The sequence below is a fragment of the Cervus canadensis genome, chromosome 5 (assembly GCF_019320065.1).
Source record: "Cervus canadensis isolate Bull #8, Minnesota chromosome 5, ASM1932006v1, whole genome shotgun sequence".
NCBI classification, from domain to species: Eukaryota; Metazoa; Chordata; class Mammalia; order Artiodactyla; family Cervidae; genus Cervus; species Cervus canadensis.
Genome location: NC_057390.1, coordinates 98,746,962 through 98,771,636, shown reverse-complemented (window position 1 = coordinate 98,771,636; position 24,675 = coordinate 98,746,962). Strand labels below are relative to the sequence as shown.

The following is a 24,675-nucleotide window of genomic DNA, read 5'->3' as shown; positions in this document are numbered from 1 at the left end:
CCTTGTTCTAACAGGTGGTTTATGCTGATAATGAAGCTTGTGGGGTTAGGCTTTGCCCACAACTGCTGCTGGGCCTGGCCACAGTGACCAAGCGCTGTGGACACCTGCAGGCAGAGCAGGGCTCTGTGTCCCGAGTGGGACACACTGGAGTCTGGTGTTGGAGCATTTGCTGTCACGTGGTCGGATGTCCAAGATGTTCAAATTGCTAGGCCCTCTGATCTTAGCTCAGGAGTCTAAGGGCTTCTGGCCCTAAGATACAGGGCCCCCTCTGGCTCCCTCTGACCTATATCTTACCCCCACTCACCACCTCCTGCTCCTGCCCACTGGTGAAAAGTGGGCTCCCAGGTGAGTTTTCAGAGCAGACTTGAGACCTGGTCGTCTAGCGGGAGAGTGTTGAGAGAGGGTCTCTAACGTGGGTACACGTGAGGGCATGGATGGCTCTACCCACAGCCCTGCTTAGAGGGCACCAGATCACCATCTTCAAGTTCCCTTCACCTACCGGCCCACAGGCCGAGCTGGCTGGGCAAGAGGCAGGGCACTTGAAGTGTTCCACAGTAAACGAAAAAAAAAACTTCAAGATGACAAGTCACACTGGCTTGACTTTGTTGACCAGGCGTCTCTGCCTGTGGATCTGAACTCCGTGGGGTCCGGTCCTGGGCTATCACGCGGGTGCTGGGTGAGCAGGGATGCACCGACAGCTCTGCGGCCCCATCGCTGGCTCACTCGAGGGGCGCAGGCTCCCACCCATCCCGGGACCCTGGCCGCGGAGAGGCAAATTGGCCTCCCCCACGTGGCCATGGCCAGGACAGCCCTCAGCACTCGGCGGGTTTTCTCCTCGGCTCCTCTAGCAAAACCCTGGGGACAACTCACAGAGAACCAGCACAGACAGGCTCGAGGGCGGCTGCAGGAGATCCGACCCCCGGGTGCCCTCGGATGCGCCCAGTCCCAAGGTTGGCCGCGCGGGGGCACCACCGGCCCGTCGAGAGAGCCCTGTCCCGACGTGCCTTGCGTTTCCGCCGCGGCCGTGGAGGCGGGACTTCCGGCCCGCGGCGACGTAATCGTGCGGCTTCCGGAAGCGTGTGCGTGGAGGCTGAGGGGCCGGCTGCGAGTCCAGGTGAGGAGCGGGCGGGGGAGGGCCTGGAGGAGGAGCGACTGGGGAGGGCCCGGGGGCGGCGGGGGAGGAGCGGCGAGAGACGGGATGCTGGCCGGCTGGGGAGCGGGGTCCGCGCAGGGGCTTATCATCGCAGGGGTCCCGTGGCGGGCGCGCGGGCCGAGCGGCCGGGCCCCGCCGCCCGTCCTGGAAGCCTCGTTCCCGCCGCCCGCGAGCTGGGGGCGCTCCCGGTGGCGGCCCTGTTTGTCGCAGTGGAGGCCTCCGATCGCCTGCACCGGGGGGCGAGAGTTGGGGGGAGTTGGCCACGGGTGGGAAGGGGCTTCTGCGTGTTTTGGCCCCAGAGTCTGTGCTTGTGTTTCCCTGACGTTTCCGCTGCCGCCAGTTTATTCTCCCACTCCCTTGTTAGACGTCCCAGACTGTTGTTCCCAAAGGAAAAGAGGTCCCTGTTCCTTTCTCAGAGGCTTGTTCGGGCTCAGTCCCGAAAACCAGGTGCTGTGCTAGATGCTGGGGCTTCAGCAGGCCCTGCCCTCTCGGAGGGGGCTTCCTCCCGAGGCTTTGAACCCTGCCAGCTGGTGGGTGTGTATTTTGTCTGGTGCCCGATGCCCTCTGTGACCAGCTCTGTGCTGGGGGGCAAGCGGCTGCACCTCGGGGTCATGGGCCTCATCCTTGTCTTCTAGTGACTTTGCCACCGCGCTCTCCTTTTGATGCACTGGGTAAGCAACTCACTCGTGGTTCCCTGGTGGGAAGACAGAGCAGGCAGCTGGTTGGTGGTGTTTTCCATCATTACCCCCCACCCCCACCTCCTGGTACTGGTTGCAGCCTCAGCGTGGCTGACAAGGCAAAGAGCAGGAGTTCACAGGGCCGTGGGGGTGCCACATAGGTCCAAGGCTCCCCAGAGATACCGTCGTCACACCTGGGCCTCTCGGAGCCCGGTGCCTGCTTTGGTCAGGCTTCCGCCGTCCCCCGCAGGGCTGAGCATCCGAGGGGCAGTCGGGGTTCCCGCATGCTCTGGGCTTCTGACATCTCAGGATGTGTTGCAGGCGGCGGCGTCATGGACGTGGATGCTGAGAGAGAAAGGATATCCAGGGAGATCCAGCAGCTGGAGAGGATCCTGGACCCCTGCTGCTCGAGCCTCAGCATGGACGTCTCGGAGTCCAGTCTCGACTCGGATTCGGATGCAGGTCAGCGTCCACGCTTCTCAGTCAGAGCGGCCGTGTCTGCCCTTGGACCACGGTCAGCCGCAGTGCGTCACGCCGCTGGGTCTTCAGCCCTCTGGGCAGCATCACCACGCTCCCGCATCAGCCCCTGCCCCTTGGTGCCACAGGCTGTCCTGGGAGGGGGGCCCTGCTCTCCTTCTCAGGGGTCAGAAGGCTCCTGGCCTCAGCTTGTCGGCCGCCCCCCGGCTTGAACAGCCAGCCATAGCTGAGACCCCTTGGATCTCTTCCTGGTGCTTGGGAGGCTGCCTTCTGTCTGAGGCCCCTGCTGCCAGGGCTCCCCTTCTGCTCGCCCCATGTGCTTCCCGGCCCCAAGTGTCCCTCCCATCAGCTCTGGCCTGAGGCCTGCCTGCAGAGACCGAGCCCTCCAGGGCCCCAGCCTTCCCCCCCCGCCCCCCCGCTCAGGCAGCTACATGGGCCTTTTCTCACCTGGTACTGGGCCTCTGTGCCTGTCCCTTCTCCCTGTCTGGCCAGCTCCAGTACCCCCAGGACAGAGCTGTCTCACGTGACGTCTGCCCTGGTTGTCCCTGCGGTTCCTGTTCCCTCCATGCCTGGGGAAACGCCATGTTATGCTGACATCTCGTCTTTCTGGCTGATCCTGCCCTTGGCCCAGTGCCCACTGCACACAGAGGGCCATGCTCAGCACCCGCCCCGCCCCCGGGCATAGGCGGCAGGGATGGGAGGTCCACACAGCACGTGTCCCACCCAGGCCTTTTGTCCCCTGTGGACCACCTCACTTCAGCACCCCCCAGTCTGAGGCTGCCCTGGCTGGTTGGTCTCAGCAGCTGTGGGATCTGTCCCCAGCTGCGGTGTCCAGCGCTGGGCACTGACACCGTGTGCTTGCATTCCTGCAGATTCGCTGCCCGACGAGGACTCGGACTCAGACGTCGCTGGCCCACTGCTCTCGGTAACCTGTGGCCTGAGGTGGCCGTGCCTGCTGAAGCGGCTACACCACCCTGGGTCTGGGGAGGGGGCGTGCTTTGAACTCATCTTGGCTCTTCTGCGTTATTAAAGTACCATGGGTGTTGTCAGTCAAGAGAAAAGGGGTGTCATCAGAAGTACACATGTCCCTGGAGGTACCATCATCACAGCTGGGCATTCACGCCTGTCGCCTTCTCTTAGCTCCTGCCAGACCGACCTCAGCTGGACATGACTCGGGCAGGCTGAGTGGGCTGCCTGGTCCTGCCCCGTAGTCACCTCTCCGAGCCTCAGGGGCAGTGACAGCCCGGTCGGTGCATACGCGGCAGACCCTAGAACAGCAGCTGGAGGCAGAGGAAGCAGTCGGGTCTGCCGATGAGTGCCTGTCGTTTGTTTATCTTGTGTTTTTCTGTTAGTTTGGGAAACTTTTGTAAAACTGGTTTTTGTTTTTCCACTGAGTCAATAAACATGGAACTGCTTTCTGTCTGTAATAGCCGAGGGGCCCCCTGATAGGGCTTTACTGTAGTTCCGTAGCCTTTAGACTCGCCACCTTGGGGTGGACGTTTGGGTCAGCTCTGGTTTCAGTCTCGCCAGCACTGCGGGGCCCATGTTCTTACTCACCACGTCTGCCAGCAAACCTGGTGTACAGTGAGTCCAAGTTTTATGGGAGTTTTTACTATCAACAGTGAAAATTGGTCATTTCCTCAGTTTCTCACCTGAGGGGTATTCTTAGAGATGGCCTGTAAATTAGTTTTTTTTTTAATCATCATTTTTTTTCTTTGTTTAAACTTATTCGTTTTTGATTGAAGGGTAATTGTGTTACAATATAGTGTTGGTTTCTGCCACATATCAGCATGAATCAGCCATACGTGTACACGTGTTCCCCTCTCTTGAACCTCTCTCCCACCTCCCATCTAAATGAGATCGTTGTAAACTAGGTGACGTGTCCGGGCACTATGTGGTCCATGGTCAGGGTGGCGTCACACTCACCCAGCGGCCAGAACGCAGCTCACCTGGGGCCCTGCGGGTGCGCGAGTGTCCCTCACCTGCAGTTTTCTGCTTGTTTTCAGGAGGAAGAGAGGTGGGGTGAGGCCAGCAATGACGAGGACGACCCCAAGGAGAAGGCGCTCCCTGAAGACCCGGAGACCTGCCTGCAGCTGAACATGGTCTACCAGGAGGTGGTCCGGGAGAAGCTGGCAGAAGTCAGCCTGCTGCTGGCCCAGAACCGGGAGCAGCAGGTCAGGCGGGCCTGGCCCAGGAGGCGCCACCACCCAGCCTCGGGGACCAGGGCCCTGGGTCCCCTCCGCCAGTTGGCTGACCCACTGGTGGCCCCCTGTGTCTGCTGCAGGAGGAAATCATGGGCGACCTCGCAGGTGTCAAGGGCCCCAAGGTGAAGGATGGCAGGAGCCCGCCCCCGAACCTGTACCTCGGACACTTCATGAAGCCCTACTTCAGGGACAGGGTCACGGGAGTGGTGAGTGGCCCGCACTCTGCTCGCGTCCCCACACCCTGCTGTGGGCGTCGGAACTTTCTCGAATTCTTAGGAGAGTGTTCCCCAGCCTCGCTGAACTGAAACCCTGCCGTCTCCAGGAGGGAACGTCAGGGCTGCGTCCCTGGGAGGTAGCGGGTGGCCTCACCCCACGGACAGGCGGCACCGACTTGTCGGCACAAGGGCAGCCCCGCCAGCCCTGTGCCAGCAGGTGGTGTCTGGAGCCAGCCCCCAGGCCGTGCCCTAGGCCCGGGCGTCCGCACATGCTGGGGGATAGGGTCCCGAGACCCGGCGGGGGGCACAGCTGGCTCTGCCCGCAACGTGACCTGATGTTCTCCGACAGGGTCCTCCTGCCAACGAGGACACGCGGGAGAAGGCTGCCCAGGGCATCAAGGCTTTCGAGGAGCTCCTGGTGACCAAGTGTATGAGCCCCAGCCCAGCCGGCACCTGCCTGTCCCCCCCTCCCCAGGAGTCTGCCCCGACCGCTGGCCTGGTCACCTGAGGGCCTGCCCTTCCGCACCAAGTGGGGTCACGGGTCGTGTTGTGAGGGACAAACCAGGCCTCCCCCGGGCTCGCTCCATGCTCTCCCGCCTCGCCCCTGCTCTGGGCTGTGTGCTGGGGGCGAGTCCCGGGTGGCCTCCTCCAGTTTGTTCACTTCCTTGCCACGGGCTGGATGGGGTGGGCTGGGGGGTGTTGCTAACGGGGTGTGACCCTGAGTTACCCCTTTCTGCGTCCTCGTTTCTCCGCAGGGAAGACCTGGGAAAAGGTCCTGCTCAGGAAGTCGGTGGTGAGTGACCGCCTGCAGCGGCTGCTCCAGCCCAAGTTGCTCAAGTGAGTCCGGAGGCTCCCTGCCCTGGGGCAAGGCCAGGCAAGCTGGCAGCTCCATGGCTAGAGGCCCTGGTGGCCGCGCCCGCTGCCCTGCCAGCATCCCTCCCTTGCAGCGGGAGCAGCACTGCTCCTGGCCTCTCCCTCAGGTGGGACGTGTGAGGGCCGGCCTGTCCTCCCTGTGAGTCGTCGGCCTGGGCGGTCTCTGTGGCCTGGCTTAGAAAGAGGACTGTTGGCAAGATGGGTGTTCCACGTGTGCTGACAGGGTGGGGTCTCCCGACCACGCCGCAGCACCTGGGGTCAGGCCAGGGGTCCCCAGGGCCACCTCCTGGCTTGCGTAGGTCCGGGCTTGTTGTGGGGGCAGTGGGGTCACGCCTCGGGTCCTGCTCGGCTCGTCCTGGAGGCGGTTGTCTCTGAGGGTCAGCACGTCCAGGGATCGGACGACGTGCTGGGTGCAAGTAGTGTCTCCGGTGTCAGCACTGCCGTGTGTGCCGCCCGCGTGCCCGTCACGACACCTCACGCAGGGCTGCTGCTTCCTCTCGGGGTTTGTTTGCGGTGGGGGTCGGCCTTTGGAGCCTGTGCTCCCCAGGGCTGTGCCAGGCGGCGTGCTGGCAGCTGACCAGCTCTGTAGGCTCCTGCCCAGATCCGTGAAATGGCCCGGCCAGCCGGCCGCGGGACGCAGCATCGCCGTCAGTCCCACAGGCGCTTCTCCTGCCTCACAGGCTGGAGTACTTGCAACAGAAGCAGAGCAGGGCCGCGAGCGAGCTGGAGAGGCGGGTCCTGGAGAAGCAGGCCAGGGAGGCGGAGAAGGAGGTGCAGGACATCAAGTGAGTGATCCTGCCGGGGCGGGCGTGGTCCACGGGGAGCTGAGGGCCAGCGTGACCCCGTGCCCCCACCCTCTCTGCAGTCAGCTCCCGGAGGAGGCCCTGCTAGGTGACAGGCTGGACGGCCATGACTGGGACAAGATCTCCAACGTCAACGTGAGTCCCAGCTCCCAGGGCGGGGCCAGCACTGGTCATTGAGGTCACGATCTCCGTGAGCAGCTAGGCCTGCTGGGACTCCCTCTGGTCACGCGCACGTCCAGCAGTGTGGATTGCTTTGGGGCCTCCCCACTGGCATTTCCCGGCAGCCTGGACACAGACCCCACTCTCCGCGGCCCGGCCACGTGGACAGGTCTGTCTGTCTGTCTGTCTCTCTACAGTTCGAGGGAGGCCGCAGCACGCAGGAGATTCGCAAGTTCTGGCAGAACTATGAGCACCCGAGCATCAACAAGCAGGAGTGGAGCGAGCAGGAGGTGGCCCAGCTGAAGGCCGTCGCAGCCAAGCACGGCCACCTGGACTGGCAGAGGATCGCCGAGGAGCTGGGGGTGAGGGTCACGCCGCGGCCAGGGCCCGCCCTTGGAGCCGCCAGCGGGTCTGCTCTGGCCACTCGGGAGGGCGGCTGGAGGAGGTCAGAGGCTGCTCGGACCACACCCCCTCCTGCGGATGCCCCAGAGCAGCCTCGGTGTTCCGCCCGCTCTGTCCCCTTCCCGAGCCTCACCTCCTGCTCCGGAGTGTGCTCTGGTGGTCTGGGAAGACTCTATCCAGTTCCTTTGGTTTTGTTCCTTCTCGTCTCCTAAGGCAGGGACTGAGTTCTCACTCTCAACTCTCTTTAATGAAGATGGTGTTTAAGGCCCAGTTTTCTGAGAACAGCGTGGTACAAAACATCTTCTTTTTATCGGTTTTGGAGTGACTATAGCTTTCATTGTCTTTTTGGATCTTAAGTTACGTAGAAGTATGCTGTATCATTTTTAAACAGTGAGGTTTCTTAGAAACCCTTTTATTCTTCAGTTTGAATTTTATGGCAGTTTTTAAATTTATTCTCGTTTTATTTTTTTGGCCACTTCACGTGGCACACAGGATCTTATCTCCCCAGCCGGGGGTCAGACCTGCACCAGTGTGGAAGTGTGGAGTCTTAACCACCGGACTGCCAAGGAAGTCCCTAAAATCTCTTTTTAATTTCTTACTTTTGTGACCAAGTGCATGGTTGCAGCAAACTCAGCTAAACTTAGCAAAGCCGTTTAAAAACGAAAGTGCGTCCTCTGTCCTGAGTCCAGGGGCCCGTGTCTGTCCCGAGTCCAGGGGCCCGTGTCTCTCCCGAGTCCAGGGGCCCGTGTCTGTCCCGAGTCCAGGGGCCCGTGTCTGTCCCGAGTCCAGGGGCCCGTGTCTCTCCTGAGTCCAGGGGCCCGTGTCTCTCCCGAGTTCAGGGGTCCAGGAAAGTCTGTTAGGTAGAGTTTGTTAAATCCACGAATTCTGCTCCGAAGCAGTTGTGTTCATGCGACTAGGCTGGAACCTGGCGTAACAGCGCAAAACAAGTCCTTCTGTCCTTTGTCTCTGATGGTCTTGCAACTGCATCTAGATACTGTGCGGCCCAGCGCGCATGCGTTTACTCACTTGGTGAATGGTGCTTTAAAAAGTCACTTTACCCGCCGAGTCCTGACGACGGGACCCCCAGGGAGGTGCTCCCTGTGTCGGTGCTCCCGCAGCGTTTCTCTTGTATTTGTTCATTTGACTTTGGCTGCGTCGGGTCTTCCTCACCGCGTGTGCACTTTCTCGAGGTGCAGCATGCGGGCTGCGCGTTGCGGTGGCTTCTCTTGCTGCAGAGACGGGCTCTGGGGTGCGTGGGCTTCAGTGGTTGTAGCACACAGGCTTCATTGCTGTGAGGCATGTGGGATCTCCCCAGATCAGGGATCGAACCTGTGTCTCCTGCATTGACGGGCGGATTCTTTACTGAGCCACCAGGGAAGCCCAGTTATTTTTAAAACTGTTTTTTTGTTTTGTTTTGGCTGCGCCGCGAGGCTTGTGGGATCTTAGTTCCCTGACTAGGGATCAAACCCATGCTCCCTCCAGTGGAAGCGCGGCATCTTAACCATTGGACTGCCGAGGAATTCCCAAGGCTGGCTTTTTTTTTAAAGCTGTTTTAGGTTCACAACAAAGCCTGAGAGGAAGGCACAGGGCTTTCTCACACGCCCTCTGCCTCCACACATGCACAGCCTCGCCTGTTACGAGCATCACTCACCAGGTGTAGCTTTTTTTTTGTCTTTTTTACTAGGGATAGATCTACACTGACTTGTCGTGGTTCTCATCAGTGTGCATTTAAGGTTCCTCCATGTGTTTTCATGGCTTGATGGTTCTCTTCTCGTTCACACCGATTGATAATCCATTGCCTAGATGGGCGAGAGTTTTCCATTCACCTACCGAAGGGCATCCTGGATGCGCTTACAGGACTTGTCAATTATGGGTGAAACTGCCCTTAACACCCACGTGCAGGTTTTTGGTGGAGGAATGTTGTCATCCCTTTGGACAAACGCCTAGGAGCACGACTGCTGGACCACATGGTGCAGGCGTGTTTACTTTGTGAGGCGCCAGCAGGCTGTCTCCAAAGTGGCCGCCGTTCTGTGCTCCCACCCCTGGCTGCTGCGTTAGGGCTCTGCATCTTGGCCGCTCTTGTAGGATCTCGGGTTAATCCGCGTTTTCCTGGACAACTTGTGAGAGGGCACTTCCCCCACGCGCCTGTTTGCCTTCCATATGTTGCCTTTGGTGACGTGTCTGTTAAGGTCTCGGCCCAGTTTGTGGTCGAGTTGTTCACGCTCTGACGTGGAGTTGTAAGTGTTCTTCATGTGATTCAGGTAACCGTCCATATCGGGTGTGTCTTTTGCAGGTATCTTCTCCCAGTCTGTGAATTGTCTTCTATTTCTCTTGCCATCGTCCTTTTAACTCCAGTGAAGTCCAGCTTAGGAACTCTTTACTTTACAGATCGTACTTTCGATGTCTCAGAGGCATCGCCCGCCCTCGTGCTCTGTAACCAGAGAGCTTGCTCTGGGAGAGAAGACACTTCACGTCACCAGGGGGCTCGTGGAAAACCCCTTTTCCACAGATGAGTGAGGGGCGGATATGCACAAAAATGTTTACAGTGGGCCCCCGGTGCTCCGTGCTCGGCTGGAGTGCAGCTGGAAGCTGGGGGGCCTTCACCTCAGAGCTCTCCCTGAGAGGGCGTCCCTGGACAAAGGCGCCACCCCAGGGACTCTCCAGCACCCCACCCCAACACGTGCACCCCTCAGCCGCCTCTGATGGGGGCTTCAGAGGCCGCCTCAGGCCGCGGCAGGGCCGCGGCCCGGCCTGTAGCACAGGGCGCCTTCGCCACAGACCTGGCTGAGCGGGGGCCTCCCCTGGGAATCTGCGCTTGTGGTGATTGTGCTGTCATGTCAGGGAGGTGCTGTGACGTTTGTGGACACGCTTTGATGAGCTGATGTCGGGGACCCTCTTTAGTGGCCCTGGGCCTTCTGTCAGGGTGCTCTCCACCGTCCCCTGGAGCGGCCTGGTAACCCCCTGCCCCGCTCTCGGCCCGCAGACGCGCCGCAGCGCCTTCCGCCGTCCCCCGGGGTGGCCCGCTAACCCCTGCCCCGCTCTGGCCCCGCAGACGCGCCGCAGCGCCTTCCAGTGCCTGCAGCAGTACCAGCAGCACAACCCGGCGCTGAAGCGCAAGGAGTGGACGGAGGAGGAGGACCGCATACTCACGCGGCTCGTGCAGGCCATGCGCGTTGGCAGCCACATCCCCTACCGGAGGAGTGAGTCCCGCGCCTGCCCGGCGAGGCCCTGGTCCCAGTTGGTGGGGCGGGGGTGGTGATATGTCGTCCAGGCCGCCTGCAGTCAGTTCTCTGTGGTCAGCGCGGCTCCTCTCTGGGTGACCCAGGAAGCGCAGCGCCAACCAGCCCCCTCTGTCTGCAGTTGTCTACTACATGGAGGGGCGGGACTCCATGCAGCTCATCTACCGCTGGACCAAGAGCCTGGACCCCGGCCTGAAGAAGGGGCTCTGGGCCCCAGAGGAGGACGCGGTACGTCTGTGGGACTGAGGACTGGGGCCTGGAGTTCGGGCTGGCCTGGGGTGGGCAGGTTGTGACTGGCTCCGCTCCTGTCTTCCTGCAGAAGTTGCTACAAGCAGTTGCCAAGTATGGGGAGCAGGATTGGTTTAAAATCCGGGAAGAGGTGCCAGGTAGGAGCGATGCCCAGTGCCGAGATCGGTGAGTGGGACAGCTCTGGGCAAAGGAAGGCTTGCTGGGGCTGCTTCTGGGTGGGCCACCAGACAGGCAGAGAGACTGGCCCAGGGTGGCCTGCTGGTGTGGGACGAGGGTGTGGCCTTGGGGCGTGGAGGACGTGGATGGACCCGCTCAGGAAGCAGGGTCGCTTCTTTTGAAGCCAGACGTGTGCACGGGCTCCGCTGGACGTCCTTCAGGATCCGCTGGTGGCAGTTTCCCTGGGCTTTTTTTAAACAGCTTTATTCTATAATTCACATATAAACCATTAATTTAAAGTAGATAGTTTTGCAGGCTTGGGTGTATTTCTTGAGCTGTGTAACCATTATCATAATTCTAGAACATTTTGATCACCCCACAAAGAAAACACTACTCCTTACCAAAAAAAAAATTCAGGAATGAACCAAAGGGACTTCCCTGGTGGCCCAGTGGCTAAGAGTCTATGTTCCCAATGCAGAAGGCCTGGGTTCCTTCCCTGGTCAGGGAACTTGATTCTACAGGCCACAACTAAGACTCTGCACAGCCAAATAAATGAAAAAACATTTAGGGGAAAACAAAGAACACATAGTGGACTTGAATGCACGTTTCTCCAAAACAGATGCATAAATGGCCATTGAGCACGTGAAGAATGGTGACATAGTCGTTATAGAAATACAAGTCAGAGCTACAGCACGATACCGCTTCACACACTTTAGAATGGTTCGTGTTTTGTAAAAAGGAAATAACAAGTGTTGGAGGGGATGCGGAGAAATCAGAACCCTTGTACACTCTTGGGATTGAAACGGGGCAGCCACTGTGGAAAAGAGTTCAGGGATTCCTAAAAAGGTCAACAGAGAATTACCGTATGATCTTGGAGAAGGAACTGGCAACCCACTCCAGTATTCTTGCCTGGAGAATCCCACGGACAGAGGCGCCTGATGGGCTACAGTCCATGGGGTCGCACAGAGTCAGGCACGACTGAGCGACTTAGCACACCATGTCGTCTAGCGATTCCACCCTGTACCCAAAACAGTGGAAACCAGGGACTCAGACGTTTGTCCGCCCCTGTTCACAGCAGCACTGGGCATAGCGGAAGGAGGGCGTGACCCCAGTGTCGGCAGGTGAGCGGGTCAGCAAGGTGCGGCTCTGACGTGTGGACACTGAGTGAAGTTCTCACACGCGTTACACCGTGACCGAACCTCGAAAGCACACATCTGTGTGCATGTGCGTACTCGTTCTTCTCAGCTCTGCCTACAAGTGAAATCATTAGGTTGTGTGGGGATTCTGTTTAACCTTTCAAGGAGTGACCATTTTCCAAAGTGGCTTCACCGTCTTAAATACATCCCCCCCAGCAGAGCAGGAGGGTCTCTGTCTTCCATGTCTCCGCCCGCACGCACTTCCTTTTTGATTCAAGCCACCCCAGTGGTGTGAAGTGGAATCTCACTGCGATTCTGGTTTGCATTTCCTGAAGGGTGTGAGCGCCTTTCTCGTGTGTTATTTGGCCATTTGTGTGTCTTCTCTGAAGAAATAGCTATTTCTGTCCTCTGCCCATTTTTAAACTTGAGTTAGGGTGCTTGGTATATTCCAGGTACAAGTCTCAGCAGACACATGATCTGCAGACCCCCTCTTCTAATCTGTGGGTTGTCTTTTCACTTTCTCGAAAGTGACCTTTGAAGCACAAAGGTTTCTAGTTTTGCACAAGACCAGTGTGCCTGCGTTTTTCTTCTGGTGCCTGTGCTCTGGGTGTCAGCTTAGAAACCGCTCAGATGCCAGGACCACGGCAGGAGGGCGTCTCAGCTTCTAAAACATCCCTTTGTTTTTATGTCGCCTTCAGATATCTCAGAAGGTTACATTTCAGCTTGAAAAAGGGACGATGGAATCCTAAAGAAGTGGAGAAGTTAATTGAATTGATAGAAAAATACGGTGTCGGTAAGTTCTTATTTCTCTGTTCTTGTATTTTTTAGTTTCTCACATAGTGGCTTTAACATTTGCATTGTCATGAAGTGATCCTAAGTCTAGTAACCGCCTGTCCCGTTCAACGGAGAAGGCAATGGCACCCCACTCCAGTACTCTTGCCTGGAAAATCCCATGGACGGAGGAGCCTGGTGGGCTGCAGTCCGTGGGGTCTCTGAGAGTCGGACATGACTGAAGCGACTTAGCAGCAGCAGCAGCAGTCCCATACAAAGTTAGCGTAAGGTTATTGCTCGTATTCCTTACCTTGTGTATCACATGCCGTGGCTGACCTGATTCTGTAGCTGGAGATCTGTACCTCTCAACCCCGCCTCTGTGCTGTCCCACGCCAGCCCCTCCCCGTGGCAACCACCCGTGTCTGCTCTGTATCTGAGTCCGCGTTCTGTCTGTTCTGTGTGCTTTGTTTTTTAGATTCCACGCGTAAGTGAGGTCACACTTTCTCTGACTGACTTCACTTGGCGTCACACCCTCTAGAGCCATCCATGTTGTTGCAAACGGGAAGGTTTTTTTCTTTCATGGCTGAGGAATATTCTATCGTGTATATGTGGAATATATCTTACTTGTTTTTCTTTGTTCATTCATCTATCAGTGGTCACTTAGGTTGCTTCTGCGTATTGTTGTAAATAATACTGCTGTGGACATTGGTGTATTAACTCCTCTTCAAATGTTTTGGAAAAGTCACTTGTGCAGCCATCTGGTCCTGGACTTTTGTTTGTTTATAGAGTTTTATTATTATTATTACTGATTCAGTTTTATTCCTGGTAATCAGTCTGTTCATAGATTTTATTTCTTCCTGACTCAGTCTTAGGTGAGTGTACTTTTCTAGGCATTTATCCATTTCATCTGGATTGTCTAGTTTTGTTTTTTTTTTTTTGAGTACAGTGCTTTGTAATGATCTTACATTGTTTAGTTGCTGTCATGTCCACCTCTTTGCGACCCCATGGACTGTAGCCCACCAGGCTCCTCTGTCCATGGGATTCTCCAGGCAGGAATACTAGAGTGGGTTGCCATTACCTTCAAGGGATCTTCTTGACCCAGGGGTCAAACCCACCTCTCCTGTGTTGTAGTTGGGTTCTTTACCTCTGAGCCACCCAGGAAGCCCATGATGGTCTTATACGAGCCTTCACATTTCTGTGGTGTAGGTTGTAACTTCTTTCCATTTCTGACTTTGTTGATTTGGGCCTTTTCATTTTATTTGATGAGTCTGGCTAAAGATTTATCAATTTTGTTTATCTTTTCAAAGAACCAGAACTTAGTTTCATTGATTTTTTTTTTTTTAATTTTTAAAATCATTTTATGTATTTATTTAGGCCGTGCTGGGTCTTCATTGCTGCATGGGCTTTTCTCTAGTTGCGGCAAACTGGGGGGTCTCTAGATGCAGCGAATGTGGGTGTCTCTGGTTGCGGCGTGCAGGCTCCTCACTGAGGTGGCTTCTCTTGCTGTGGGGCACGGGCCTCGGTAGTTGCAGCCGTGACCTCAGAGGTTACAGCTCCCAGGCTCTAGAACACAGGTTCAGTGGCTCCATAGCATGTGGGATCTTCCCAGGCCAAAGATTGAATCCATATTCCCTGCATTGGAAGGTGGATTCTTAACCTCTGGGCCACTTGGGAAGTGCCTGTATGTGTCTATTAATTCCATCTGGTCTAACATGTTGTTTAAGGCAGTGTTTCCTTACTGATTTTTTTTGTCCAGGTGATCTGTCTATCGATGTAAGTGGGGTGGTAATGTTCCGTACTGTATCACGTTACCATCAACTTCATCTTCCCTAATCCTCTACATTTATTTCTCAGCATTAGGTCAGTTAGGTCCCCCAGTCTTGGCGAAGTGACCGTGTGTAGGAGCCATCCTCTGGGCCCAGCAGCAGTCTTCTCTGGTCACCAGAACGCTGTGCTCTGGGGGTGCCCCCGTGTGGGGTGTCTGGCAGGATTGACTGCTGAGGTGCTGCTGGCAGGCAGGGCTGGGTCCCAGCTCACTGGGCTGCGGGGCTGCACCTGGCACAGTGGCTCTGGGCCTCCTGGAGGGCAGGGCGGGCTTCCCACGGGGCTGCCGGCACACCCGGGGTGCGGGTGGGTTGTTGCGGGGCTCCTGCCAGCCGCTGGAGGGCAGGGCCGTGTCTCTGGAGTTGGGAGGCTAGAGGGAAGGTTCCAGAAGGGCACCCACCCGCCCTGGTGTTACCATGGCAGCCTCGGCCCCCGGCAATGGCTGCTGCCAGCGTCTCCACGCCAGGGGCGTCCTGCTGCCTCCCGCCTCCGAGAGGCGGTCCACGGCCAGCTGCATGTCTGCCCCAGGCACCTTCCAGACCGCCGTCTCAGGTCTCACGTCAGACTGTGTGCAGAGTGGAGCCTCTGTCTCCCACAGCCCTCTGCTCCCGCGAGCGCCCGCCCTGCCGGTCTTCTCTGCGCGGCGGTGACTGTGGAGCGGCAGCGGGCGGAGGTGAGCGCGAGGTCTTGCCACTCGGGGCTCTTGGCACCCTTGGTGAGTTCCGGACAGCGTGCTGTCCGGGTTTCTCGCGGCCCTGAGGTCCTGGCTTGCAGCTGGAGGCTGTGGTTTGCTCTCCTCCCAGGCTGCCTCCCCGGTCATGGGCCCTTCTGCTCGTGTTTGTCTGTGTCTGTTTTGGCTCTGCCACGTGGCTTGTGGAATCTTTACTCCCCCACCAGGAACTGAGCCCCGGCACTGGGCTCAGAGTCCTGACCGCCGGGCCACCAGGGGATTCCCATTCCGCCTCATCTTTTTCTGTCCGTCAGCTCAGCAGGTGGTGGCGGTTGTTTGTCTTATGAACTAACTCAGATTTATCACAGGGAATTGAGGGTGAAGATGCATGGAAGGAAGGGAAGGAGCACAGCTCGTCTCCCATCGCCGGAGGCGGCCTCTGGGCTGCGGCTGTCCGGCCCTTCCCCGTGCGGGGCGCTCTCCTGGAAGCCGGCTTGTTTAAGCCGAGTCTTTCCGCTTCATTGAGCAGCCGTGTTTCACTTCGCGATGTGTCGCTCCCTTGTCTGTTACCAGTATTTCTCTCCATCTCTACGCGTCCTGCGTCCTCGTCTTCCCTCCATAATCACACATACTTTCTTGAGCAGGAGCGCACGGGTTACTCACCCGGTCTCTGGCGACGGACGTCTGCTTCTCGTTTTCCATCACAGGTGGAACGGGCTAAGCGTTCAGTAGCTCTGTCCTTGGTATGTTTATAACATCTCCTTAAAGTGGACCCTGAGATGTTGCACGGCCAGGTTTGAGGGGCCTGTCACACGCGGGCCGACCGCCCCGTAGAAGCAGTGCCCGACTTGTCCCACCCGCACAGTGTGGAAGAAAAGGCCAGATGATCTGAAGCGTCTGCCTTAGAAGCCTGGGCACACAGCTATTCTAGGGCCGTTTCACAGAAGCAGGGATGGCTCTTGAGCCACAGTTGTGTGTGTGTGCTAGAACCTGCCCGCGGGGTTGGTCGTCCGTGAGGCGGACGCCAGCCTGTGGTCACTGCTCGGGCTGGGGAGCAGCGCCGGAGTTTGACGGAGCCCAGTGCAGCCTGTGGAGGAGCCGCCAGCACGCTGCGGAGTGGAGGCTGCAAGTCTGCGTTGTCAGAGCCCATCTGTAGGAAGTAACATCCGCGTTGTTTTGCTCTTGTAGGTCACTGGGCAAAAATAGCCTCTGAACTACCCCATCGGTCAGGCTCCCAGTGCCTGAGCAAATGGAAGATCATGGTCAGGGTGAGGCTTTACTAAGTCGGCCAGAAGGGGTCCCCACCCCCAGGGGGTGGGCAGTGTCACCCCAGGCAGGATGAGGGGACGGCAGCTGGGGGGCAGGAAGGAGCGACATCTGGTCCGGCCTCGGTGTCTCTGCTTCCAGGTGCCCGAGCACTGAGAGAGACCTGGCCTCTTCGTGGGGGAGGGGGCGGGGGGGGGCGGTCCAGCCCAGCAGGTCCAGCCCCCGCCCCTGGCTCCCTGCGGGCGCCCCTGCTCCAAGCCTGCCCCTGGTTCCCCCTCACTGGAGCCCTCCCCCCACAGCAGCGGCAGCGGCAGGCCCGGCGGCGGGCCCCTCGCAGGGCGCGCTGGAGCCCCAGCAGCGGGAGCAGCAGTGACGGCAGCTGGGAGGACTCAGAGCCCGAGGAGGCCCCGGAGGACGCCCCGGAGGAGGACCCGGCGGGCAGCCCGGAGCCGCTGCCAGCTCCGTACGCCGTGCCGGACATGGACCTGTGGGTGCCCACCCGGCAGAGCCCGGAGGAGCTGTGGGGAGCGGGCACTGGGGGCTGCCCATGCCCTCCCGAGGGCCCCAACACGGCCACGGCCACGGCCCCAGCCCCCGCAGGGCAGCTGGCCTCCAGGGGGCGGAGCACCAACCCAAGGAGCATCAGGTGCCTGTGCCCGGCCATCGCTCGCCGCTGGAGCTCCGAGGGGCCACCGGGCGAGGTGGGTGCAGGGGGCGGCATGCCCCTGCCTGGGGGTCGCCGGGGCTGCGCCCAGTGGTGGCAGAGGCCTCCCCACTGCACGTCACAGCACCCACTCCTGGCCCCTTCCGCAAGAGCTGCCCTGGACAGCGGCTGACTCCCTGGAGGCCAGCCCCTCCGCCACCGCAGCTTGCTTGCTTTTTCTTTTTCTTTTTCCCCCACAGCCTGTGGGATCCTGGTTCCCTGGCCAGGAGTTGAGTCCAGGCTTGAGCTGTGAGAGCGCAGAGTCCTCACCCCTGACCCTGCCAGGGCATCCTCCTGCTTATTGGCCCTCAGCGCCCCAGGGCAGAGCTGTTGGATGGTCTTAGGGACCCACCGCCCTCCTCTGAGGCCGCCTCACTGCAGAGGGTGTTTTCCCCACAGCCCTTGTGCAGGGCACTGCGGGGCCCGGGCAGGGAGCTGTGTGTGCGCCCAACGGTGGCCAGCCTCTCAGGGTGGCTGTTCAGGGCGCCCCTGGGGCTGGGGCCGCGCGTGCTGAGGACAGGCCCAGCCGCTGGTGCCAGCCGCAGTGCCCTAGGCCGCCAGGATCACCCCCACCCCCGCCACGCGCCTGTCTGCTCACCCTGCCCCTCCTGGCCTGGGCGTCCCCCCGCCCTCTGGCAACCGGTGGGAGTAGAGGATGGTGCGGGTGGGCACGTGGCAGCCCCAGAGCAGAGCCCAGCCCATACCCCAGAGGCCTCTTCCTCCCCACAGCAGGAGAGGCCTGGCTCAGCCCCGCGGCCCGGCCCTGGCGGCGGCAGCAGGGACGAGGCCAGGCCCCGCGAGCGGCCACCGTGGGCCGGGACCGTGCAGCAGCGCCAGGGACACGCCCTGCAGTGGAGGCGCCTGGAGCACAAGCTGCTGGCGGCCGTGAGCCCGTGGGTGGGAGAGGCCGGCCTGCTGTGCGCGCGCCCGAGGCCCGCCGTGCGGCCGCGTCGAGGTACTGCCCGGGGTCCCGGGAGGGGGCGAGGCAGGGGCCGGGGCCCTGCCCTGCCTGGGAGGGTGGAGGGCCAGGGGCCCGCGCACCCGGTGTGGACCTGCAGGGCTTTGGTTCTGCCTCCTCCCCGCGCCCCGTCTTGCTCAGCACGTGGTGGCCAGTCCAGGAAGGGGCCCGAGGCTCACCCTGGCGTTCCCAGCGCGCAGGCGCCCACAGAGGGGGCGTACGCTCCAGGGGGCGGGGGTCTCGGGGCTCAGGAGCGTCTGTCCGTGACCGCCTGCCAGCCTGCTCTTGGGGCCCTCACCCCCTTTGTGGTCGAGTGCCGCGGCCGCTGGCGTGGTGTCTCTGGGTGGCCCTGTTCATGTGCCCGTGTCCTCTCAGCTGATGGCATCAGGAAACAGCTGCAGGGCGCCCACTTGGCCAGCACCCCAGTGTTCGCCCTCTTCATTCAGGTGAGAAGCGCATGAGCACAACTTCTTTCTCTTGTCCTTTACTTTTTGGTGGAGTTTTGAAGTCTGCGGTGGATTCATGTCTCCAAGTCCAGGCTTTCTAAGGCTGTGGATCCTTGAAAGAGGTCCTTCCCAGGCCTGTGACTCTCGGCAGTGGAGACAACGGGGGGGGGGGCAGCCTCAGCGTGTCCCTGCCACTGTCCTTGTGTGGGAGGGCCTGGACATCCCGCGGGGCTGGGCCGGGGCAGGGGAGGTGGGCAGCAGGCAGCCTGGAGGACCTGAGTCGAGGCTGGGGCGGGAGCCACATGGCCACGGTCTCCAGGACTCTGCGGCCCGGGCCAGGCCCCCAGGTGTCGGGCAGCTCTGCGAGAGCCACTGTAGTCAGTGCAGGCCTGAGTCCCTCCACGGACAGCCTTGTGGGGGCGGGGGGGCCTTGGGACGGCAGGGGGCCTCCCGTCACGCGGTGCCAGCCGTGCCCCTGCACCCCTCAGCTGTTCCAGATTGACACGCCTGGCTGCGTGGAGGTGGTCCGAGAGAGGAAGGCCTGGCCGCCTGCCCTGCTCCAGGCTGGGGCCTGGGACCCGCCGCCCCTGCAGGTGAGGACTGAGGGTGAGTGCCCGGCTCCCCAGGCGCCCGCCTCCCTTCCCTCCCGGCCAGTGGGGCAGTGAGGCGTTCCCGGGTTCCCGGAGGCTGGGCCAGCCCCGAGAGCAGCCTGTGCCCATTGCCAGGAGAGTCTGCGGGTCTCTAGGGTGGGCCTGGGACCCTGAGGGCCCCTGAGGCAAGTCCAGGGGGTGCAGAGCTCCGCAGGCACCTAGGCTTGCCTGGCTCCCTGGCTGTCCCTGGTGCCCTACCTCCCCTGGGGGGGCAGGGAGCCGTTAGGTGCCTGCTGCCCTGGGCACTGGTCCCTGGGGTGGCAGCCGGGTGCCAGTGGCCAGGTCCTTGGATCACGTCCCTGAGCTTGGTCACTACTGGAGGAAATGACAGAAGAGTGATGCTGGTCGGAGGACCAAACATGGCGCTGTGGTGCCCCATTCAGGCCTGGAGCCCCATACCCTCCCACCTAAGCAACTGGACCTCCTGCCTCTCCTCCTGAGTCTCCCCACCGACTCACGCTTTCCCAAGGACGCCTTGGCATGGTGTCGCGGGACAAGGGGCTGGGCAGCCCCGTGTGTGGCGGCGAGAGGCGGCGTGGGGAGGCGTGGGGGTTGCCCTGAGGCGCTGACTCCGTTCTGCCTTCTCTTCCAGGAACCCTCGAGCGCCCACAGCGCCCCAGGTACCGCCCACCTGCCCCGCCCTTTTTCTGGGTGGTTTGTGTCTAGGCCTGTCCCAGGCTCTTAAGTTCTAGCCTCTTGTGGGGGTCTCTGAACCCCACCTCAGGGGTGCCTGGCTGGTGTGAGCGGTCAGCCTTCCCCAGCCAGCCAGGAACAGGGGCTCCCTCTGGGCCCAGGCATCAGGCACAGCCTCTCCCGCCGGCGGCCACCTGTCCCCACACCAGCAGAATCAGGCAGTGGTCCCGGGTCCTGGGAGGTGACCGCGAAGCGCAGGGTGATGGTGCCGGCAGTCTCTGTGAGGGTGTTGAAGGTGCAGGGCCACTGGGGGCTGGCCTTCCCCCCAGGCCCGCCCTGGACGGGGCAGAGTGTGGGGGCTCGGGGCACCCTCGAGGTGGGGTCTGGGGATGTGCAGGCAGACTGACAGCCCTCAGCCCAGACGCAGCCCCAGCAGCCGCCCCCGCCCCTCGGGCCCTTCCCTGGGACGCAGTGCCCATTGCCGGACGCGCCTCAGCGTGCGTTCTGTCCTCCCCCTAGGCTGCCTCACCCAGAGCGTGCCGGCCCAAGGGGCCGCGAAGCAGGGCACCTGTCCTGAGGTGGGCAAAGGGATGCAGGCCTGCCGCGCAGCGTCCACGCCCCCAGCGCCCGCCCCGGCCCCGTGCAGACCCCGGCCCAAGCCCAAGACGGTGTCTGAGCTGCTTCGGGAGAAGCGTCTGCGGGAGGCCCGAGCCAGGAGGGCTGCGCAGGGCCCCGCCATCCTCCCGGCCCGCGTGCTGGTCTCCTCGCCCGTGGTCTTCCAGCCGCTGGCCCCCCCAGCCGCCCCAGTCCCCAGCGCCATGCTGTCCAGCGCCATGCTGTCCGGGCCTGGAGGCCCTCCGGTGACCAGTTTCACTGCTTCGGGCTCCTGGGCACCAGCCAAGGATGAGCAAGCCCCGACTCTGCATGCCTTTGCCCTCGGCCCGGCTGCCTCCAGGGCCCCTGGCCCGGTTCCTGCGAGCTGCCCGCTGAGTGCTCTTGGACAGTCTCAGGTCCCTGCCACGTCCCGGAAGCAGGGCCTGCCTGAAGTGCCCCCCTTTCTGCCCGCGGCCCCCAGCCCCGTTCAGCTGCCTGTCCAGTCTCTCAGACTGACGCCAGCCCTGGGCACGCCCGCGGCAGCCAGCACCTCTCTGCCCGTCACCTGGGTCCTCACGGCACAGGGGCTGCTCCCTGTACCCCTGCAGGCCGTGATGAGCCTGCCAACGCCGACAGGGGCTCCTGACCCCACACAGCTGTCGGTGACTCTGCCACCCTCGCCCACTGAGACCCCAGCCAGCCGGGGTCCCGGGTTCCCTGAGCAGAGCCACCCTGGGCCGCCAGCAGCCAGCACAGACTCGGAGCCAGAGCTTCCCTGCAGGACGGAGCCCTTGAGTGAGAGCCCCGCAGAGGTGGCCGAGGCCTGTGGCCTCGCAGGACTCGCCTCCCCTGGGGAGGCCCTGGCGGCTGGGGAGACATCTGCACCCACGACTCCCTCCCAGGAAACACCCCTGGCCCACCACCCGGTGACCGGGCCCCCTAGCTCCAGCCCACCACCTCTGCACGGGGCCCCAGGGGCTGCCTCAGGGCCCCGGGAGCCCCGGCCTCTGGACCTGGAGGAGCCCCCGCTCTCCTGGCTGGGGCTGGAGAACGAAGCCCTGGACTTGAGCCTCCTTTCCCAGGAGAGCGAGGCCGCTGCGCGGGAGTGGCTGCAAGGGCAGCGAGGGGTGCCCGCGCCCGCCCCGGGGAGCCGGCTGGCCTACCAACCGCCCATGCTGTGCAGCCTGCGGGCGCTGTCCGGCCTCCTGCTGCGCAAGAAGGACTTGGAGCATGGGGCCGCAGTCCTGGCGCCCGGCGGGCCGGCCGGCGCCCTGCAGGCCTCGCTGGGGCGGGTGCGCGAGCGGCTCCGCGACAGCCCGGCCTACCTGCTGCTGCGGGCGCGCTTCCTGGCCGCCTTCGCCCTGCCCGCGCTCCTGGCCACCCTGTCCCCCCGCGGCGTCCCCACCACCCTGTCGGTGAGCACCGGGCCGGACCCTGAGACAGACAGTGACCAGCTCGACCCGGAGGAGCCAGAGCTCACTGACAGTGACGGGGACGCCGGGGACCCCGCCCAGGTAGGCTGTCGTGGGCCCTCACCCCCTTTCCCACGGGGCCCTCACCAGCGGGTGTCTAGCCCGCCCAGAGTGGGGCGGGGGCAGGGGGAGCAGGGGGAAGTCATGGCGGCTGACCTCAGGAGGAAGAGACCACACCACGCTGCTCTTCGCTCGCGGACTCGGCAGCGGGAACCTCACAGCCAGCATGGGGGGGGTGGGTGGGGGGTGGCCTGCCCCAGTGGGCAGCCTCCTCAGTGTCTGAGCCCCCTGCTGCACACGCACGCCCCGCCTGCGCCCTCGGGAGGTCTGTCCAGGTGTCCAGCTGCGGAAGCCGTGCCGCTTTTGTTTCTAGACAAGAACCTGGATACAGACACGGGAAGGAGTCCCTGGTCCCCTCAGAACACGGAGGGCCCTCGGGTCCCTTGCAGGCGTTGACCCTTCCAGAGAACCCCCCGGAGCAGCCCATCCCCGTCACGTGGGGGTGACCACAGCAGTGAGGCTTGCTGCTGGATCTGTGGCCCCCCACGCCCCCCACAGCTCGGCCTAGCCCACTTCCCTTTCCCGGGGTACGGCCTTAGGAGCCTGGAGGGTCTTTCAGGCTGAAACAAAGGGCAAGCTCTGCTGGCCTCCGGATACTGAGGGGAGGAGACCCGCTGTCCCCAGCGGCGTGGGCAGCTTCCCTCGGGCCCTGCCCCCTGGCCTAGCTGGGGGAACCATGGTATAGGAGGCTGGCTCTCGGGGGGCTGCTCAGCGGGGATCGGAGTCCCCAAGTGAAGGAGGGGTCAGCAGGAAGTCAGAGCCCCGTGTGGCCCCAGGAAGACGGCATCTCCCGTCAAGCTCCAGTGGGGACACGCCCGAGGAGCTGCCCGCTCCTCCCTGCCCTGCTGCCCATCCATCTAGGCTGGAGGGTCACTCTCGTCCTCTGCCTGGACTTTAGGGAGCCCCGGACCCCAGCCAGGGCTCTGCCCCTTCCTGCCCAGACAGCCCCGACGACCCGGACGTGCTGCAGACACGGCGCTCAAGGCACGTCCGCAAGCGGCGGCGGCTGCAGTGAGCCGCAGGTGAGTGCCCAGGCTCCCCAGCTTGCCCTGGCTGCGGTGCTGTCGTGAGGGGTCAGGCGTGGCACATGGGCCTCCCCTCACCCACTCTCTCCTCCCCGGCTCCACATCCCCACCTTCACCGCTGCCTTGCGGCCGGCCCCCTGTGCCCCGGGGCCTTGGCACCACCGGCCCTCTGCCTAGCCCTGTCCTCTTCCCGTCTGCAAGGCCTGTCCCTCCCTTCATTCGCCTCTCTGCTTGGCGGTGCGCTGCTCAGACGCCCTCCCCTGCTCTTATAAGACTGCGTCCCCTTCCCGGGGCCCGGCCGTCCTCATGGTGCCTGCCCTCCCCTGACACCTGACGTTCACCCGTGTGGGTCCAGCATCTCTCTCAGAATGTGAGCCTTTGGGCAGGTGTAGGGTCCCCTGTGACCAGGTTGCCGGCACCAAGTAGGCGCAGCCTGGTGGGTCTTCATGAACAGACTCGGGCCCAGGAGGATGTTCACAGAAGCAGGAACTGCGGTCTCTGAGCAGCGTGGACGTGCTGCGGGAGGTCCTTAGTCCTGGAGTGGACGGATGAGGGCGGCGCACGGGGCCCTGGGTGGGTGGGGACCACAGAGGGGCCGCCTGCACTGGGCCCGCTCAGGCTCCAGGGCCTGTCCTCCACGCGGCCTCTCCGCGGACCACAGGTGGGCAGTACGCCTTGCTCCTCCCCGCCTGGCCCCCCGAGGCAGCGCCGCACCTTTGCCTTGCCACCCATGGGGTCCAGCTGGGACCGGAGCACCCTGTCACGACGGTGGTTTTAACATTCTAGGACTGCCCAGGGCCGGCCAGCCAGTGCAGCTGACAGGCAGGGGGCCCGTGCTGGACCTGGGCGAGCCTACCAGGAGGAACGCTCCGCCAGCAGTGACTGCATCGTCCCAGCTGAGCTGGGCCCCTAGGGCACCCAGAATGCTGGAAGGAATAAAGAAATGTCCTGTTTGTGATTAAAAGCAAAGCCATGGACTCTGTGGTTTCATCAAGTTCTGCACATGCTGGCAGTTGGCCAGCTGGGCCCTGGGGTCTGCAGAGTGGAGCCCCTGACCCCAGGGCCTCTAGGGCCTGGGACGGGGGAGGAACAGGTCTGCCCGTTGGGCAGAAAGGCTGGGGACTGGCTCTAGGCAGAGGGCAGCCCACACCCACCCAGGGACTCGGGGCTCTCCTGGTGCCGCTGTGGGTGGGGCGAGCCCACTTCCTCTGCCGTCCAGACCACACAGGCGGGTCCCAGAACCTGTGGCTGCCTGCTGCCCACAGGCCCCCGGCAGCCTGCACGGCGGCCACGGGCCAGCGCTCCTGTGATTTTGTGCAGGCGTTTCTTTGGCAGGAGCCTCGTGCCCTCTCTGGCCCTCCGTCTGAAGGAGCTCAGGTTTGGGGGTCTGGTTACACTCTCCGAGGCTCCGGGTTCTCCCGGGGGCTCTGTTCTCACACACCGCTTCCTTTTGCATTCACTTATCATGGGAGGTTCCCACGCAGAGAAGCGGGGCACGCGCTCCCCAGACAGCAGTCCCCGGGGTCGCTTGTCTCCCCTTCCTCCACACCCAGACCCCACAGGTCGCACGGCCATGGGCTGATTTGCCCACCCGTGTGCACGTGTTGGTGCCCAGTCCGCAATTCACCAATTCCACTTTTCCTTGTGACTTTCTCTGACTTTGGGGGTTAGGACGTTTGTTATTTGATTCCCAGATTAATTTTCAAGCACACTGTGAGGAAGACCCCTCCGCAGCCTCATTGCACAAAGTGGGAACACTAGCTCACGGAGGGCCCAGGCCCAGCGCTCTGCCTGCCCCCCAGGGGCGCAGGGCTGGGGCCGCAGCTCACACCTCTCCCACAGCAGGAGGACCCCGCCCCC

The 24,675-nt window shown here is 61.8% G+C and overlaps 1 protein-coding gene across 8 annotated transcripts; it reads left to right on the top strand.

Moving 5' to 3' along the window:
* The first annotated feature begins 1,036 nt into the window (after window positions 1-1,036).
* Window positions 1,037-23,792, top strand: SNAPC4 (small nuclear RNA activating complex polypeptide 4). 8 transcript variants are annotated; one of them, XM_043470035.1, is made up of 23 exons: window positions 1,078-1,114; window positions 1,789-1,824; window positions 2,152-2,292; window positions 3,180-3,232; window positions 4,314-4,481; window positions 4,592-4,717; window positions 5,076-5,154; window positions 5,482-5,563; window positions 6,280-6,384; window positions 6,465-6,537; window positions 6,759-6,923; window positions 9,947-10,163; window positions 10,324-10,430; window positions 10,522-10,616; window positions 12,442-12,536; window positions 16,197-16,276; window positions 16,574-16,975; window positions 17,707-17,932; window positions 18,311-18,381; window positions 18,870-18,974; window positions 19,624-19,651; window positions 20,184-21,772; window positions 22,104-23,189. In XM_043470035.1, exons 3-23 carry the CDS (start codon window positions 2,163-2,165, stop codon window positions 22,296-22,298), a joined length of 4,191 nt encoding a protein of 1,396 aa, XP_043325970.1. In that variant the 5' UTR covers window positions 1,078-1,114; window positions 1,789-1,824; window positions 2,152-2,162; the 3' UTR covers window positions 22,299-23,189. The 8 variants fall into 8 exon arrangements, 7 of the variants coding, with proteins under 7 accessions (XP_043325969.1, XP_043325970.1, XP_043325971.1 ...); XR_006269634.1 differs by lacking the exon at window positions 1,078-1,114 and adding an exon at window positions 23,602-23,792 and having other exon boundaries at window positions 1,132-1,824; window positions 22,104-22,812; XM_043470036.1 differs by lacking the exon at window positions 1,078-1,114 and having other exon boundaries at window positions 1,132-1,824; window positions 22,104-22,317; window positions 22,689-22,824.
* The last annotated feature ends 883 nt before the right edge of the window (window positions 23,793-24,675 follow it).

Bases quoted from the DNA above. Each gene is read 5' to 3' on its own strand.
- SNAPC4 (XM_043470034.1), top strand. From the start codon at position 2,163: ATGGACGTGGATGCTGAGAGAGAAAGGATATCCAGGGAGATCCAGCAG. The intron at 2,293-3,179 runs GTCAGCGTCCAC...GCATTCCTGCAG, and splicing joins CGACTCGGATTCGGATGCAG to ATTCGCTGCCCGACGAGGAC. The intron at 16,976-17,706 runs GTGGGTGCAGGG...TCCTCCCCACAG, and splicing joins CCGAGGGGCCACCGGGCGAG to CAGGAGAGGCCTGGCTCAGC.